General features: G+C 43.0%; 1 protein-coding gene and 1 pseudogene across 1 annotated transcript; both read left to right on the top strand.

Moving 5' to 3' along the window:
• The window catches only part of LOC103158559, a 71347-nt pseudogene extending 68199 nt beyond the window's left edge, over positions 1 to 3148 (top strand).
• Positions 3149 to 5372: 2224 nt separating this feature from the next.
• Positions 5373 to 7161, top strand: LOC100773893 (mRNA-capping enzyme-like). Its single transcript, XM_035448582.1, is given in 3 exon segments — positions 5373 to 5922; positions 5925 to 6383; positions 6386 to 7161. Coding segments are annotated over 3 exon segments (1785 nt in total).
• The last annotated feature ends 9608 nt before the right edge of the window (positions 7162 to 16769 follow it).

The raw sequence follows: 16769 nt of genomic DNA on the forward strand, positions 1-16769 counted from the left end.
AATGAATGAGCTAACACTATTTCATTCTGATTGTTCTCTGACTATTTTGTGTCTGCTCTCATGCTTTTCCATCACTAAACCCCTAAAGAGTCATGCCAACCTTAGCCATACTGTCCGTACTTTCTGTGACCTTGACCATGGTGGTCCAAATATATAACTCAAACAACTGATCAATCTGCCAGCATAAATAATACACTTGACAATGATGTCACTGAAGTTTTTGTCTTTAAAAAGCTTGAGCTTCAGGGTTGAGAATTCTTTGGGGCCATAGCCTTCTCTCTCTTGCCTGCCAACAAAGGACTCAAATTCAGCCCTATATATATGGTTTGTCACTTTCCCACCTGGACTATAAGAACAAATGCTAATTAAGAATATGAAAGGAGAGTTCTACCTTCTCCCTCCACTGCCTCTGCTCCTACAGCTGCCACTACAGTGGCTGCAAGTTGTTCTTCCTGAACTGGTACTGCTGGATCTGAAGATGTACCTGGAGATGGTGGGGTAGAGCAAGTTTCTTCTTGAGAAACACCTGAGGCAGCCAGATGATCTTTGTGATCTGCTCTTTGGAAGAGCTGACTCTGAAGCTCGTGTCAATGTTACTAACAGTGTATGGGGACATAGGTGGACAATTTATGATCTTTGTGAGCTAGTCAGAACTGGGGGTCAGATTCCTGACACAAACCACGTTTTTTTTTTTTTTTTTTTTTTTTTTTTTGATTCAAGATACCTTTATTCAGATAAATACCAGCCAAATGCAAGCCAGAGCATGCCCAGGGGCAGCAAGGCAGGGAGACCAGAGAGAAAGGGCAGCCAAAGGGGAAGAGAGCGTTCCATGTGCTTGTGGTCGCTTAAGAAGCCCTCCCACATCACCCTGACCTCACCACAAACCACATATTTATGGTGATTGTGCGGTTGTTATAGTTTGGAGTCCTTCACTTACCGCCTTGTACTAAAGACTAATCGGCCTGATCTTATTACATTTTAAAGAGGAAGTCGTGAAAGTAGATAGATAATACAGGTATGTGGATTTTATGATGTGTATCAAACCAAACATAGAAATGCTCATGCCTGGAGACACTATACCAAACAATGCTTTTGACCTGCTTATAGTATTAGCTTTAACAGATAGGCAGACTTTGTGTGTTCGTGGTGCTTATTTCCTTATATCAAAACACTGAATACATTTCAAATCATTGAACGGAATCAGGCAGTTTCTCACAAAGGCAACATTTTGTGACATGGTGTGGTTAGAGTCTGAAGAGGTAGACACTGTAGACACTTGAACCATGAGTCCTAAAGGTGGGGTCTGGCTTTTTGGAACAAAAGTTCTGAATGAGTTTGCTCATTCCAACAGTTTAAAATTCATCTACAGATTGTTCAGGAAGGCTGAGTTTCTATTTGACCAGAAGCCGTTTACAGTGTTGTCTGCTCCTAACTACTGCTACTGTGGCAATATTGCTTCCATCCTGGCCTCCAACAATGGTCAACAGGAGAGAACCAAAGCTATCCCGGGCAGTCCTGGGGTCAGCACACTACTCCTCCCAGAACCATGATGTATTTCCTTTGGGATGTTCACTGTCACAGTGGCCCAATTTTTGCCCTCTTTTACACCAAATTTCTTTTACTACCATCTACAATATGCTTTTTATTGAGCATTTAGTGGCTGAAATGCTGCCTGCCTCTTGCTTGTCTAATTTTTTTTAATTATCTAAACTTATGTTTAATTAGATGTCAATAGCAATTCTTTCCCAAAGGTTCTGTCATCTTTGGGATGTTTGAGAAGGCTTGCCTGTACTCTTAAGAAGAAATGTCTTGATTCTCACATTGCTGCATGGAGCTCCTGTTTATTGGCTGTTTTGGGAAGATAGAAGCGTTTCCTTTTAAAAATCCAATTGGCAGGGAGTCTAATGCAGGATGGAGGAGAGGTGAGGGCAGAGGGTGTAGGTCGAAGGTTCTGGTGGCAGCAGCCGCTCAAGTCTGAGCAGGGTCTTGGTGACCATAGCTATAGCCCTGTTGTCTTCCTCTTTCCTCTGCCCCCAAGCCTGGGTTCCTTCAGGACAACAGTGTCCTGGTTCCAGGATAGGGAGTCAAGGCTGCTCTAGGGACCTGACTCTGGAGTATGACACAGACTGGTCTTGGCAAGCTTGGACAGCACTGACAAGGGCACTTATATCTGCCAGACCCTGGTGACCCTGAAGCTGGGTTTCCCCCAGTTTGTCCCGAGGTTTCCTGCCAAGCAGTAGACTATGAAAACTTCCATATTTGGAGTCCTGGCCAAGCCAGTGGTTCCCTTAATTCCTACAGGAAGAAGACCCTGCCAAGATCTGAGAGTCAGAGGGAAAGTTCATCCATAGCACCTTGGCCATACCCATAGGACCCTCTAGAGACTTTCTGATTTGTGGTCCATGGGGCAGAGTTCTGGAATGAGTACCAGATCAATGTGACTGAGGTGAACCCACTGGATGTGCCTACTGGATGTGAGATACAGAGCATCTTGTGTCCCTATTCACCCCAGGGACTGTGGGAGGAATCAGTACCTGGTTACCCTAGATGCCTGCATGCCAGCTGGACATACCCGGCCTCCTGGCGCTGCCAGCCCCACTTTTGTCTCGACTTCTGGTTTACAATACCGTTCAATTCAGCATCCAACCTGGTCCTTGGTCGAGCCCATTGGCTTTCAGGAGATAACAGACACTACGACTGGGCCGTGGCTGGGCTGACCCATGCAGTTCAAGTCAGTTCCAGGGACATCCTAGGATGCTGGCACCTGGAGTTCTTGGAGCCCAGAGGCCTGGGGTACTCCTAGCACTGGTCCCGTGCAGAATGAGATAGCTGATGAGAGCCAGGTACACAAACAGCAGCAAGAGGCAGTAGCTCAGGAGGATGGTCCCACTCCAAGGCCTTCCTTGTAGCCAGACCCAAAGCTGCTAGATCACAGGGACCCTTTGGAACAAGTGTCTGTGATAACATCTCGGGGAATCTTCTCTTTCCTTGGCATGGCTGTCAGAGCCCTGGCATTAGTGCTCTGGCTGAGTCTGAGACCGGTTGGCAAGGATGGACTTCAAAACCTGGGTTCTTGGCACCAATGATTCCAGGGGACAAGCTTCCAGGCATTCCAAACCTGGAGAGGACCGAGGACAATTTTAGCTGATTCCTCCTGTAACCCTGTCAGACTGCAGTGGTTAAATGGGCAGGCAGTGGATCCCTGTGGATGGAGGTCTCAGTTGGAAGTTTGAAGCCCTTTTCTTTGAGTCCCTATACTCCAAACTTGCTGCCATGCTGTCTGGATTTCTGATATCATCCTTGAGGTGAAAGTCCCCCCGAGAAATATGTATAGATGTGCATGCTGTGTCCATCTGTGACTGTGTGTGTGAGATAGGGAACATACATTCTCTGTATTTGTATATATAGATGCTTGGAGAGTATGTGGAGACAGTGGCCTTGGCTCTGGTGGGGACTGTGAAGAGTTGAAATAAAGAGACTGATGAAGTTTTTGGGAAAAAATATCCAATTGTTATCTGAAACACTCCTCCTTACATATCATTCAGCCTTCTGTTTCAGTTTGGTAAGTTTTAAGAAATGTCTGCAGCAATGTTGTCCAGTGGGCAGGATGACTGCAGTTGCCTGAGCTATGTGCACGTTTCCCTGTAGACTTCACTGTCCTTTGTTGGAGGATGTTTTAAAAGGCTATAAAATAAATTTGTCTAAAGTGCAAAAAAAAACAAAAACAAAAAAAAAACAACAACAAAAAACCAAACCCAAAACCTATATATGAAAGAGTGGCCAGGAGGTGCTCAGTAATTAAGAGCATTCAGTGCTCTTTCAGATCACCCAGAACCCACTTGGAGGCTCTAAACTGTACTTCCGGTGCCAAGGGATTGACACCTTCATCTGCGCATGGCAGGACTGTGTCTGTGTATTATTTATGATTTATTAAAGTTTGGCGATTCAGAAACAAAGTCAGCCGCAAACCATAGAAGCCAGACACACACCTTTAATCCCAGCAGCCAGAAACTAGGAGGTGGTGATACACACCTTTAATCCCAGTACTCAGGGTTAAGAGGTAGGTGGATCTCTGTTAGTTCAAGGCCACACTGACTACACGAGATTGATTCAGTGCCAAGAGAAACAGCTCACACAGAGATGATCTCAGCTTTTGGTATCACAGGTCTTTAATCCCAGCACTAGCAATGTATATAAGATAGGAGCAGGGTCTTCAGTATGCTCAGTCTCTGCATTCTCTCCAGCCACGCTGAGGAGAGGCAGCAGTGTGAGGCTTGGTAGAGAGTTTGTGGATCAGCCAGTTCAGCCTGAGGTAGAGTCTGGGTCTTTTATTTATTTATTTGTTTATTTATTTATTTATGTTGCTACACAGGACTGTTGGTTTCCTGAACACACGGTCCTTGCGGTTGTAAGCACATGCACAGGATTAGGCCCATGAAGTATGAATCAAGGAGGATTTCTCCAGCCCCTTCTGTTAGCCGAGGAGCTATCAGCACGTGATGGCTTCTGGGGAGAAAGCGTAGGTTCTCTTTAAGGGTGAGGCTCACGGCAGGTGGACTATGCTCCAGAGGGTGGCTCTACATACAAACGGGAATCAGTAAGGTATAAAAAAAATAAATAAAAAAGACATGAAGTTGTTTTGAGGAGATAGACCTAAGAAGCTCTGTCACACTGTCACTAGTGTACGCGAACAATTGATTGCTGCGATAGGCTGAGAGCAGCAGCCACCACGCAGTGGGGAGACGAGAACACAGACATCAGTTTCTCATTAAGGCTGTTGGTCTGAAGGCAACCGTGTAAGTGCTGTGGTCAGCACTCTTCACACTGCTCCTAGCTAGAGAAGGAAACTGCTTGACGGGAAATAGGACAATAATACCACTCCATAAGCTGTCCATGAGATCAAATATATGTATTCTCTCTAGATATTAAAAAATATTATGCTGACGTAGGTAAGCTATGCCGTCTCGTTCAGGGGAATTCATAGCATTCAGGAAACTGATATGAGGAGAAGATGTTACCCAATTATTTTAAATGTATGTTTTGAAGCTGTGTGCATCACTTAGTTTGTTAAGGCTAACAAACACAATATCATAGACTGGATGCTTAAGCAACAGAAATTTTTACTCTCACAGTTGTGGAGGCTAAAACTCCAGGATCAGGCTGTCAGCATGTTTACAATTTTTTGAACTCTCTCTCCTAGGTTGGCGAACAGTCTTTCAAATCCATTTCAATATAAGAACAGCAGTTATAACCTCAGAGTCGAACCTGAATGAAAGTGGCGCACTGATGAGGAGCCGGGTGGGGCAGCTGGCGCTGGGGTTCGGGCCGCTTGCTCTAGAGTGGTCTGCTAGGTGGCGGTGTGCGGCGCCGACATGGCTTACAGCAATATCCCGCCCAGGTGGCTGAACTGTCCGCGGCGTGGCCAACTGGTGGCAGGAAGATTCTTACCTTTGAAGACAATGCTGGGGCCAAGATATGATAGTCAAGTTGCTGAAGAAAACCGGTTCCATCCCAGTATGCTCTCAAATTATCTAAAGAGTCTGAAGGTTAAAATGAGCTTGTTGGTGGATCTGACAAATACTTCAAGGTTCTATGACGGAAATGACATAGAAAAAGAAGGAATCAAGTATATCAAACTTCAGTGTAAAGGACATGGTGAATGCCCTACAACTGAGACTACAGAGACATTCATTCGCCTGTGTGAGAGGTTTAGTGAAAGAAGCCCATCTGGACTTATAGGTGTTCACTGCACCCATGGCTTCAACCGGACTGGTTTCCTCATATGTGCCTTTTTGGTGGAGAAAATGGATTGGAGTATTGAAGCAGCAGTTGCTGCATTTGCCCAAGCCAGACCACCAGGAATCTATAAAGGTGATTATTTGAAGGAACTTTATCGTCGCTATGGTGATATAGAAGAAGCACCACCCCACCCGTATTGCCAGATTGGTGTTTTGAGGATGATGATGAAGATGAGGATGAAGATGGAAAAAAGGACTCAGAACCGGGGTCAAGTGCTTCCTTTGGTAAAAGGAGAAAAGAACGGTTAAAACTGGGTGCTATTTTCTTGGAAGGTATAACTGTTAAAGGTGTAACTCAAGTAACAACTCAACCAAAGTTAGGAGAGGTCCAGCAGAAATGTCATCAGTTCTGTGGCTGGGAAGGGTCTGGGTTCCTTGGAGCACAACCTGTTTCCATGGACAAGCAAAATATTAGACTTCTAGAGCAGAAGCCATATAAAGTAAGCTGGAAAGCAGATGGTACCCATTACATGATGTTGATTGATGGCACAAATGAAGTTTTTATGATTGACAGAGATAATTCAGTGTTTCATGTTTCAAATCTGGAATTTCCATTTCGTAAAGATTTACGAATGCATTTATCAAATCCCTTTTGGATGGAGAAATGATTATTGACAAAGTTAATGGACAGGCTGTTCCAAGATATTTGATATATGACATAATTAAATTCAATGCACAACCAGTTGGAGATTGTGATTTTAATATTCACCTGCAGTGTATTGAACGTGAAATCATAAGTCCACGACATGAAAAAATGAAGACTGGGCTCATTGACAAAACACAGGAACCATTTAGTGTCAGACCTAAGCAATTTTTTGCCATTAATATTTCAAGAAAGCTCCTGGAAGGAAATTTTGCCAAAGAAGTCAGCCATGAAATGGATGGACTTATTTTTCAGCCTATTGGAAAATATAAACCTGGTCGGTGTGATGATGTTTTGAAATGGAAACCTCCCAGTCTGAACTCTGTGGATTTTCGACTTAAGATAACAAGAATGGGAGGAGAAGGGTTGCTTCCACAGAATGTTGGCCTTCTCTATGTTGGAGGTTATGAAAGACCCTTTGCACAAATCAAGATGACAAAAGAACTAAAACAGTACGACAACAAAATTATAGAATGCAAATTTGAAAACAACAGCTGGATCTTTATGAGGCAGAGAATAGACAAAAGTTTCCCAAATGCCTACAACACAGCCATGGCTGTGTGCAACAGCATATCAAACCCTGTCACCAAGGAGATGCTGTTTGAGTTCACTGACAGATGTGCAGCAGCTGCCCAAGGACAGAAGCGAAAGTATCCCCTGGACCCTGACACAGGGCTCATGCCACCCCCACGACCCAAGAGACTTCACCGGCCAACCTAGTCCTTGCTTCCACCTCATTCTCCAGAGGAAAGAAGACTGAGAAGAGTGCTGTTGCCTCACTTTCACAGCCAGAGAAATTAAAGAGACCAGCATGGCTTGGTACTGGCGCTTGTCTTAAGGGAAGACATGTAGCCAACCTGAATATATTTGATATTTTGGTTTCTCAGAACTGCAGTACATCATGGACCTAAATATTTTATTTATACCTGATAAATTCAGCCTTACCTTGTGGAGTCTGAAGACTGAAATATCCAAAGGTGTGGGGGACCAAAATATTTCCGCTATGGAATATTTTGAGATCCAGCCTGGGGTTTCACTAAACATGGAGCCCCGGAAAGCTCCAGCCCACTATTGTATTGTTAATGCCAGTAAGGCTACTATTGTTTACCATTGCCTCTTACCATTTACCATTACCAGGGTAATATGCCCCTTATTTGCATCTCTGTGGACCCAAGCATCTGAGTAGGCCCTCACCTGGGCAGGGAGAGCAGAGGTGTGTGAGTAACTTGTGAGGAAAAAGGTCAGGGGTGACGACCAGAGAGGAGAGGGGAGAACAAAGAGAGATGGTTCCCTCGTGGTATTGGCAAGATGGTTAAGAAACACCAGAAAGATGGCTAATAAAGAAATGACTCTAGTTCTACAACATGGAACTGAGAGCTCTCTGAAGATGACAAGATGCCTGTGTTTGGTCTTTATCGTAGCTGGGTTGCTAGGAGCTTCCAGGTCCACACACCCCCACTCAGGCCGAACCTCATGGACTAAGGCTGAGACATGCTGGGTCACGACACAAAGGTTTAAATAAAATTGAAGTCAATGAAATAGAGGCCTTGTTTGTATGTGAATAGATACCTTTACATTTGATTAATAGCTAGCAATCTGAAACTGTAAGCACATTGAGTTTTTCAGAAGTTGGATTTTAAGTTTTCCTCTTAACATATCAAGTTAATTCAGTTTTAAAAGTTCTGTTTATTTCTCAAGTAAATTATGTACAATGTAAAGTTCTTGTTTTATAAAAGATGCTAATCTATTATAAGATGTTACAGTTTGTGTTTTCAGAAGTTAAGTTTAGGGCGTTGATGGCACACGCCTTTAATCCCAGCACTGGGGAGGCAGAGGCGGGTGGATCTTTGTGAGTTTAAGGCCAGCCTGGTCACAGATCGAATTCCAGGACAGGCTCCAAAGTCACAGAAAAACCCTGCCTCAGAAAGAAGTTAAGCTACTGTTTAAGGAATATAAGATAGCTCTATGCAGTTTTAAGTTCAGCTGTGCTAAGTTTCAAACATTTTACTAAGTTAAAACCAGTTACAGTCAGACTGAAAATTAATTACAGAAATAAGACATTACCTAGCCACCTGTGTGCTTAATGTGTGCTTAAGGAAAGTAACTAAAACAGACAAACAGACCTCTAATGCTTCAGAGACCTACAGAATATGGCATTTAAATTGTTATTTTAAAAGTTTATAATATCAGACAGACTGCCAGATCCTGACAGTGACCCAAAGTCTCCAAAGAAGACTATGAGGCACCCCAGTTCCTGCACCTGGATGATGGTGATGCTGACCAGTGAGTGAGATGCTCAGATGTGATACTTGATGCCTGTCACGACCTGACAGAGACTGTGGACAAAGCTGCTGGACACTGGAAAATTGATTGTATCCCTTTGCCTAGACAAAACAAGGCCAGTCTTTTCCATGGCCCTCTTCCACAGAGAGGAAAAAAAACCTCTCACCTTATAGGCCTGGCACAGATTGCTGTTCTTTGAGACATCTGCCTCCAGCGATAATGGAGACTTGGGAGTGGCTAACTGTATATGGACTGGCTTCTAGACTGGCTTCTGTCACTTTTTAGTAGATTCGGATAAAATATACCCTTCTCAGATCTCTGAAATATTACTGATTGTCAGCTTGACAGCATCAGGCAGTCAGATCCACTATAGACTAGTCAGTATGTTAGCTGATAAAGTAATGACTATCTACTGTTCAGGTACAAGTTCAAGGTTTTTAGGTTTATTTTGGTTGTCATCTAAACATAAACTTAAAGGGCTTTTCATCAGGCCAAAGGCACCTCTGTCCAATCCATACCTGGCTCTCTGGAAAGAAGAAAAGTGGACATGCTTCTAGCCCAAATCTGTCGTTATTGCTAGGACTCAAAGTTATAAATATGTTCCTGCTGTTTGAACAGATATCCAGATATCTGCTTTTTCTGCACTGTGGGTTTCAGTAAATAAGTTTTAACCTCTGTTCCTAGTTTAAACATATCTTAAACAGGTTTCTGCTTCTGGCTGACATCTGAGTATCAGTTGCTGACGACAGGCTGTTCTAAGTAGACTGTGAGCCCTGGACTTGCTGTGGATGTGAACCAGTCCAGCTGATGTGGACACTCCCTGTCTCTGCAACAGAGTCTGCCAAAAGCCCCTGATGGATTCCCCATTGCCTAAATTCCTTTTTTGCTTTTGACTAGCATTTCAACCTTCTGGGGTCCCTAACTTCGCCCCAAAGTCAGCAGGAAGTAGTTTGGGAAAGAATTCGACGCCCATTTTCCCTGGTTAAAATGCTAAGTCAGGAGGGACTCCCTTGCATGGGGATGCCAATATCTCTCACTCCCTGATGGGGGCGCTAGAGAGACAGCAATTCCATGATTGGAATTTCCAAAAAAGAAAATGGGGGAATGAAGGGACCAGCTTCCCTTTTGGCAACCATAAAGACCGAACATGTGCTCTATGACCTTGTCTTAGTCACTAGAAAGTTAGATGCCTGTCTCGTGACAAGGAACCAATCAGAAGTTAGCTGGTGGCGCTGAGCTTTATGGCTCTGGGTGTGCTTTACGGACAAGCGCACAGCAATGTCGTGGAGAGCATAGCAACTACCCTGGGAGGGCCTATGGGCCATAACAACCAGTTGACCAATCAACACAGGGCAAGCCCTCCAAGCCTGGAGGCACACCAATCCTGAGCCTGTGCATACCCCTAGACACTCCCCTTACGCTGCCCTATAAAGATATTTATGCAGCGGCTTCGAACTGTCTTTGCTAGCCATCCACCATGGTGGGTGGGTCAAAGACCTGAGCTAACTTGGGATTAGCTTGTTAAACTACAATAAAGCCTCATGCAATTTGCATCAAAAAAAATGTAGGCAGTGGTATTAGAAATTCTCATTGTCACTTATCATGGATTTCCTATATTTCTGAATTTTCTATATTCTGAACAATGACAAGGTCAAGTATTATGCACATTAAACATCTTTTGTCTGGCTATATACCATATTAAGGTTTCTTTTTTTTTTGAGGGTGGGATGTAAAATTAAAACAGTAACAGCTCCTTTTTTTTGTGAATTGTATTCTTTCTTTAGAAACTACTTTGAGTGTTTTTACCATTTCTGTTGTTTGAACCACAGTGTCAGATGTCTGGTGTTCCCACAGTGGTTTTCAGTTACTTTGTGGCACTTAGATACAGAGCCCCAGGTCCTTTATGTGCTGCTGTCCTGGGAACATTGCTTATTTCAGATGCCAGGGCTCCTTTTGCTTTACCTCAGTGGGATCATCACACACCACTCATTGTGATCTCTGGGAGCGCTATCAAACACAAACGGTGTGTTAGTTCCCTCAAACAAAGCATCAGAAGCAATGGCAGCTTATTCTTTTAGTTAGAAGGTAAACTGAACAAGGTGTTGTCTTTAGGAAATGCTGTCCTCCCACTGGACAGATGCAAATGCATTGCAGGGACTGATCATGGAGGAAATGAAGACATGGCTTCCATTGTTCCAGTTGCACCTGTGCTTGGGGTATGACATTTCAGTGATGTGGCTGCATTCCAGTGTTTACTATAGACAATAGGTTTAAAAGGCAGCTAATGGTCCCTGTCATATATGAAACTGTTCTGATTGGCTTGTGAGGGAATTCAGAATTAGCCACTAGCAAACAGCTTAATGTATTTATTTTTAGAGACACAGGTTTTAAGTGTATGTATTTAAAACAAATGTTCATGATCTAAATTTTTATTTATGTATGAGCATATATGTGAAAGTATATGCAACAGTGTAAATTTATGTACTGATACACCCAGAAATGAAAACCCAAATGTGTTACCTAGCAGACTGAGTATCTGATGGAATTTTTATTTGACATAACACAGAGAAACCAAGACTGTATTTATATGAACCTGAGTTTTAACATTTTTCAAGAAACCTTTCTTCTGCAGTGCTTTTCTATATGTAATACTAGGGCTGTGCTTTGGGCTTAGGCCCTGTTGTTCCCAAGTTATGTGATGTGCAGCACATTTATTCAAAACACTGTTTTAATGGTTTTTTTCCCCTAGATTGCTTTTGTATATTTGGGCACTTAAAGGATTTAAACATCTGACTGCTATCGTGATTGTTGAGGGGAAATTGCCAAGGTTCCTTCTGTCTTTTACACATTGGATCCAAAACTGCCTTTGGACTCCAGACAGTCTAGTGCCTGCTTCCCCAGGGTCAGTGACTATTTATGTCATGGATGGTCTGCTCCTAAGCTGGTACAAAAGTAGAGTCCTTTTTCAGATAAAACAACAAGCTTTTGCCAGTGATCTTTAATAGAATTAAAATGCTTATGGTAACTAACATTTTAAGTGAATCTTGTGAAAAGAGCATTGAATAGGATTTACTATTTCAGTTTGTCTTTTCCATTCAATTTTGGTAACATCATAATTATTGGTCTTCATAAGCAGATCCCATGTAGTCCCCAGACACACAGCCTCGAGTATCATAACAGTCACTTAGGTTATTGGGTGAAACCTGGAGGCAGGACTTGGGCATCTTGAAGGAAATTTGTCCCTTCTCAGCTCATGTTACAGTAGCCATTTTCTTTAGCTAATGTTTTCTAGACAAGAATAAGCAGACTGTTTTCTTGAGTTACCACAAAAAAAGCTTGCTTTTTGTTTGGAAAAAAAATATGGACAACTACTGCCTAGAGGGTTCCTTTGCTTTCCATGAAATGCTCAGAAATGCCAGAACATTCTTTCTCTAATTATGTGTCAGTGTGTATTGTAATAAAACTACTAATGCAAAATAAAGTAATATTAAAAAAAAGAACAGCAGTTCTTTTTCTTTGGACTCTGGCCCACACCAAGGATTGCATTTTAACTTACACATTTTTGCATCAAAAATCATTCAAGTGTTAATTTTTAATGCCCACAGGGTATTTTCTACACAACAAAGGAGAAGAAACAAAGTAAAGTTTCTATATGATTTGGAGACAGAATGATAAGCTTGTGAAGACATGGTGAGCCTTATGATCTGGGCATGGGTCTGTCAATTGCAGGAAGGTCACTAGGAAGAGAATGAGGGCTATGAAGCTAGTGGAAGTCAAGGGTTATTTGATTTTACAAAGGTGCTTTCTATGGCTCCAGCACTGCACTAACTCGCAGTGAGAAGAATTGCTTTCTCCCTGGGTACAAGAGAGGCAGCTTTCTCATCGGACTCTTGCTTGCTTGCTGGAGGTGAGAAGGTACAGTTCTGATTGCTCTTTCTATGCCTGTTCTTCTCAAGTACCCTTAGCTCAGAATGATCCATCTGCCATGTCAGCACATCTTGGGCGGCATCTCCTGATTCTTCGTTCCCCCTGTAACATACACCTTTAAAACACAAATGCATCCGTGTGTGTGTGTGTGTGTGTGTGTGTGTGTGTGTGTGTGTGTTGTAGTCAAATATCATTTCTCTATTGTTACTTAAAAAAAATCTGTTAGCTTCTATAAATCTTGTAACTCTTTAGGGCCAAAAATAATACAAGTTGTTGCAAAGAACTAGGTAGATGGTTTTCCCTTTGTTTACTAGATTAAGACCAGGTTCTTTTAATCACTTGTGTCATGAATTAATTTAAGATTATTATTTCATTTGTATATTATTTTTCAAAATTAAAATATAATTCTGTAATTTCTCCTCCTCTTTCTCCATCCTGCTTCTCTCTTGTCCATCCCCGTAACATTCTCTCAAATTCATGGCTCTTTTTTCTTTTCTTTTCTTTCTTTCTTTCTTTCTTTCTTTCTTTCTTTTTTTTTTTTTTTTTTGGTTTTTTGAGACAGGGTTTCTCTGTGTAGCTTTGGAGCCTATCCTGGCACTCATTCTGGAAACTAAGCTGGCCTCGAACTCACAGAGATCCGCCTGCCTTTGCCTCCCCAGTACTGGGATTAAAGGCATGCGCCAACAACGCATATAGTATCCTGCCTGCATGTATCCCTGTAGGTCATAAGAGGGCACCAGATCTCATTATAGATGGTTGTGAGCCACCACGTGGTTCCTGGGAATTGAACTCAGGACCTCTGACAGAGCAGCCAGAGCTCTTAACCTCTGAGCCATCTCTCCAGTCCCTTCCTTTTTCTTTATTATTGTTATAAACACACACAGAGACACACACAGACACACACAGACACACACAGACACACACAGACACACAGACACACAGACACAGACACACACACACACACACACAAAACACAATTCATGCATAAACACGGATACAACTGCTCAGTCCATATAATATTGCTTGACATATCTGATGCTAAGGCTGGCAACTTGATATTGTATAACCAATTAGGAGGCTCATCCATGGGGAAGACTATTTCTTCTGCTCTCAGCATTCCTTAGTTATCCCTAGTTCTTTGTCTTAAGGGTGAGTCCCTATGAGATTTCCCCCTAAACAATATCTCTTAGTGGGATTTTGCTTGTTTTTGTCGTTGTTCAGGTCTTGTTTAGGCAGCCATATTGTTAAAAGTATCAGAAGAGCGAGGTAACCGATTCACAAAAAGACAAACATGATATGTACTCACTCATATGTGGATTTTAGACACAGAGTAAGGGATTACCAGCCTACAATCCACACTGCCAGAGAAACTAGTAAACAAGGACGATCCTAAATGAGACAAACTTTGTCCCCTGGAGAAGAGGAAAGGGTCACCATCCCCTGAGCAAATTGAGAGCATGGGAAGAGGGGGAGGAAGCTACGAGAGTGAGAAGGGAAGTAAAGGAAGAATGCAGAGGTCATGAGGGAGCAGAAAGGTTGAGTCAGGTGTAGATTAGAAGAAAGGATATGTGATAGGTAGGGTTTTAGTTTGGGGGGTGCTAGGGGAGGAGAGGAGGGAGAAGGGAACTGGGATTGTCATGCAATTCAATCTTGTTTGTAATTCAAATTTAAAAAAGCAAAAAAAAAAAAAAAACCTGTATGTTGATACCTGTTTTGAAAAAAAAAAAAAAGTATCAGAAGAAGTTTCCCTTCTCGGAGGCACAATTGTACAGCAGTCTTCATTCATCCAGTAAGATAGCTTGCTCCCATCTCAGGATGCCTTTTGTAATTTTTATGTCCTGTGTACACAGGCGAACTGGGGGTGGCTAAATATAAGGCCTATATATGAAGAAAAATCAGTGGATTGTTTTTAGTAATATAGTCACTTCCACAGTATTAATTCTGCCAATCCATGAGCATGAGAAGATTGTCCATTATCTAATATCTTTAATTTCCTTGTTCAGTGTTTTAGTTTTTGTAGATGTTTTTACTTCCTTGGTTAAGATTATTTTTTTATTAGTTCAAATTAGGAACAAGCTTGCATCACATGTCAATCCCTTCTCCCTCTCCCTCCCCTCCTCCCACTTCTTACCCCCTCCACACACCTACCCCCCACCCCATCCACCCTCCACTCCCCAGGCAGGGTAAGGCTCTCGACGGGGGCTTCCCAAAGTCCATGACATCATCCTGGGCAGGGCCTATGCCTTCCCCCATGTGTCCAGGCTGAAAGAGCATCCCTTCACGTGGAATTGGCTCTCAAAGTCCCTTCTTACACCAGGGAAAAATACTAATCCACTACCAGGGGCCTCCAAGAGTGTGGAGGCCTCCTCATTGACATCCATGTTCATGGATCAGGATCAGTACTGTACTGGCCTCCCAGACCGAAGTCTGGGGTCCATGTGATCCCCCTTGTACAGGCCAGCTGTTTCTGTGGGTTTCACCAGCCTGGTACCAACCCCTTTGATCATCATTCCTCCCTCTCTGCATCTAGGTTCCAGAGTTCAGTTCAGTGTATATCTGTGGGTGTCTGCCTCTGCTTCCATCAGCTACTGGATGAGGGCCCTAGGATGGTATAAATAGTAGTCATCAGTCTCATTATAGGGGAAGGGCATTTACGTTATCCTCTCTATCATTGCCTAGATTGTCAGTTCATGTCATCCTTGTAGGTCTCTGGAAATCTTCCTAGTGCCAGATCTCTCCTTGGACCTATAATGGCTCCCTCTGATATGGTCTCTCTCATCCTGCTCTCCTCTGTTCTTACCCCAACTCAATATATCTGCTCCTCCATTTCCTCCTCTCCTCTCCTCTCCTCTCCTCTCCTCTCCTCCCTCCTCTCTCTCCTCTCCTCTCCTCTCCTCTCCTCTCTCTCCTCTCCTCTCCTCTCCTCTCCTCTCCTCTCCTTTCCTCTCCTCTCCTCTCCCTTCTCCTCTCATTATGGCCGCTCCCTCTCCCCTACCCTCATGCTCCCAATTAGCTCAGGAGTTCCTGCCCCTTCCCATTCCTGGGGTCCATGCATTTTTCCCTTAGAGTCATTCTTGTATTCTAGTTACTTTGGTGAAGAGGATTGTAGGCTGGTAATCCTGTGCTCTTTGGCTAAAATTCATATATGAGTGAGTACATACCATGTTTGTCTTTTTGTGACTGGGCTACCTCACTCAGGATGGTTTCTTCTAGTTCCATCCATTTGCCTGTGAATTTCAAGATGTCATTGCTTTTTTCTGCTGAGTAGTACTCCATTGTATAAATGTACCACATTTTCTCTATCCATTCTTCAGTTGAGGGGCATCTAGGTTGTGTCCAGGTTCTGGCTATTACAAACAATGTTGCTATGAACATGGTTGAACATATGTCCTTGCTGTATGGACATGCATTATGCCCAAGAGAGGAATTGCTGGATCTTGAGGTAAATTGATTCCCGTTTTTCTGAGCAACTGCCATACTGATTTCCAAAGTGGTCTTACAAGTTCGCACTCCCACCAGCAATGGAGGAATGTTCCTTTTTCCCCACATCCTCGCCAGCATAGATTGTCATTAGTGTTTTTGATTTTAGCCATTCTGACAGCAGTAAGATGGTATCTCAGAGTTGTTTTGATTTGCATTTCTCTGATGGCCAAGGATTTTCAGTACTTTCTTTTGTGTCTTTCAGCAATTTCAGATTCCTCTGTTGAGAATTATCTATTTAGTTCTGCACCCCACTTTTTAATTTCATTGTTTGGTGTTTTGGTGGCTAGCTTCTTGAGTTCATTGTATATTATGGAAGTCAGCCCTCTGTCAGATGTGGGGTTGGTGAAGATCTTTTCCCATTCTGTGGGCTGTTGTTTTGTCTTACTGACAGTGTCCTTTGCCCTACAGAAGCTTCTAAGTTTCAGGAGGTCCCATTTATTAATTGCAGATATCAATATTTGTGCTACTGGTGTAATGTTCAGGAAGCAGTCTCCTGTGCCAATTAGTTCAAGGGTATCTCCCACTTTCTCTTCTAGAAGATCCAGTGTGGCTGGATTTATGGTGGGATCTTTGATCCATTTGCACTTAAGTTTTGGCATGGTGACAGATATATGGATCTATCTGCAATCTTCTGA

Source organism: Cricetulus griseus, chromosome 8 (assembly GCF_003668045.3).
Source record: "Cricetulus griseus strain 17A/GY chromosome 8, alternate assembly CriGri-PICRH-1.0, whole genome shotgun sequence".
Classification (NCBI taxonomy): Eukaryota; Metazoa; Chordata; class Mammalia; order Rodentia; family Cricetidae; genus Cricetulus; species Cricetulus griseus.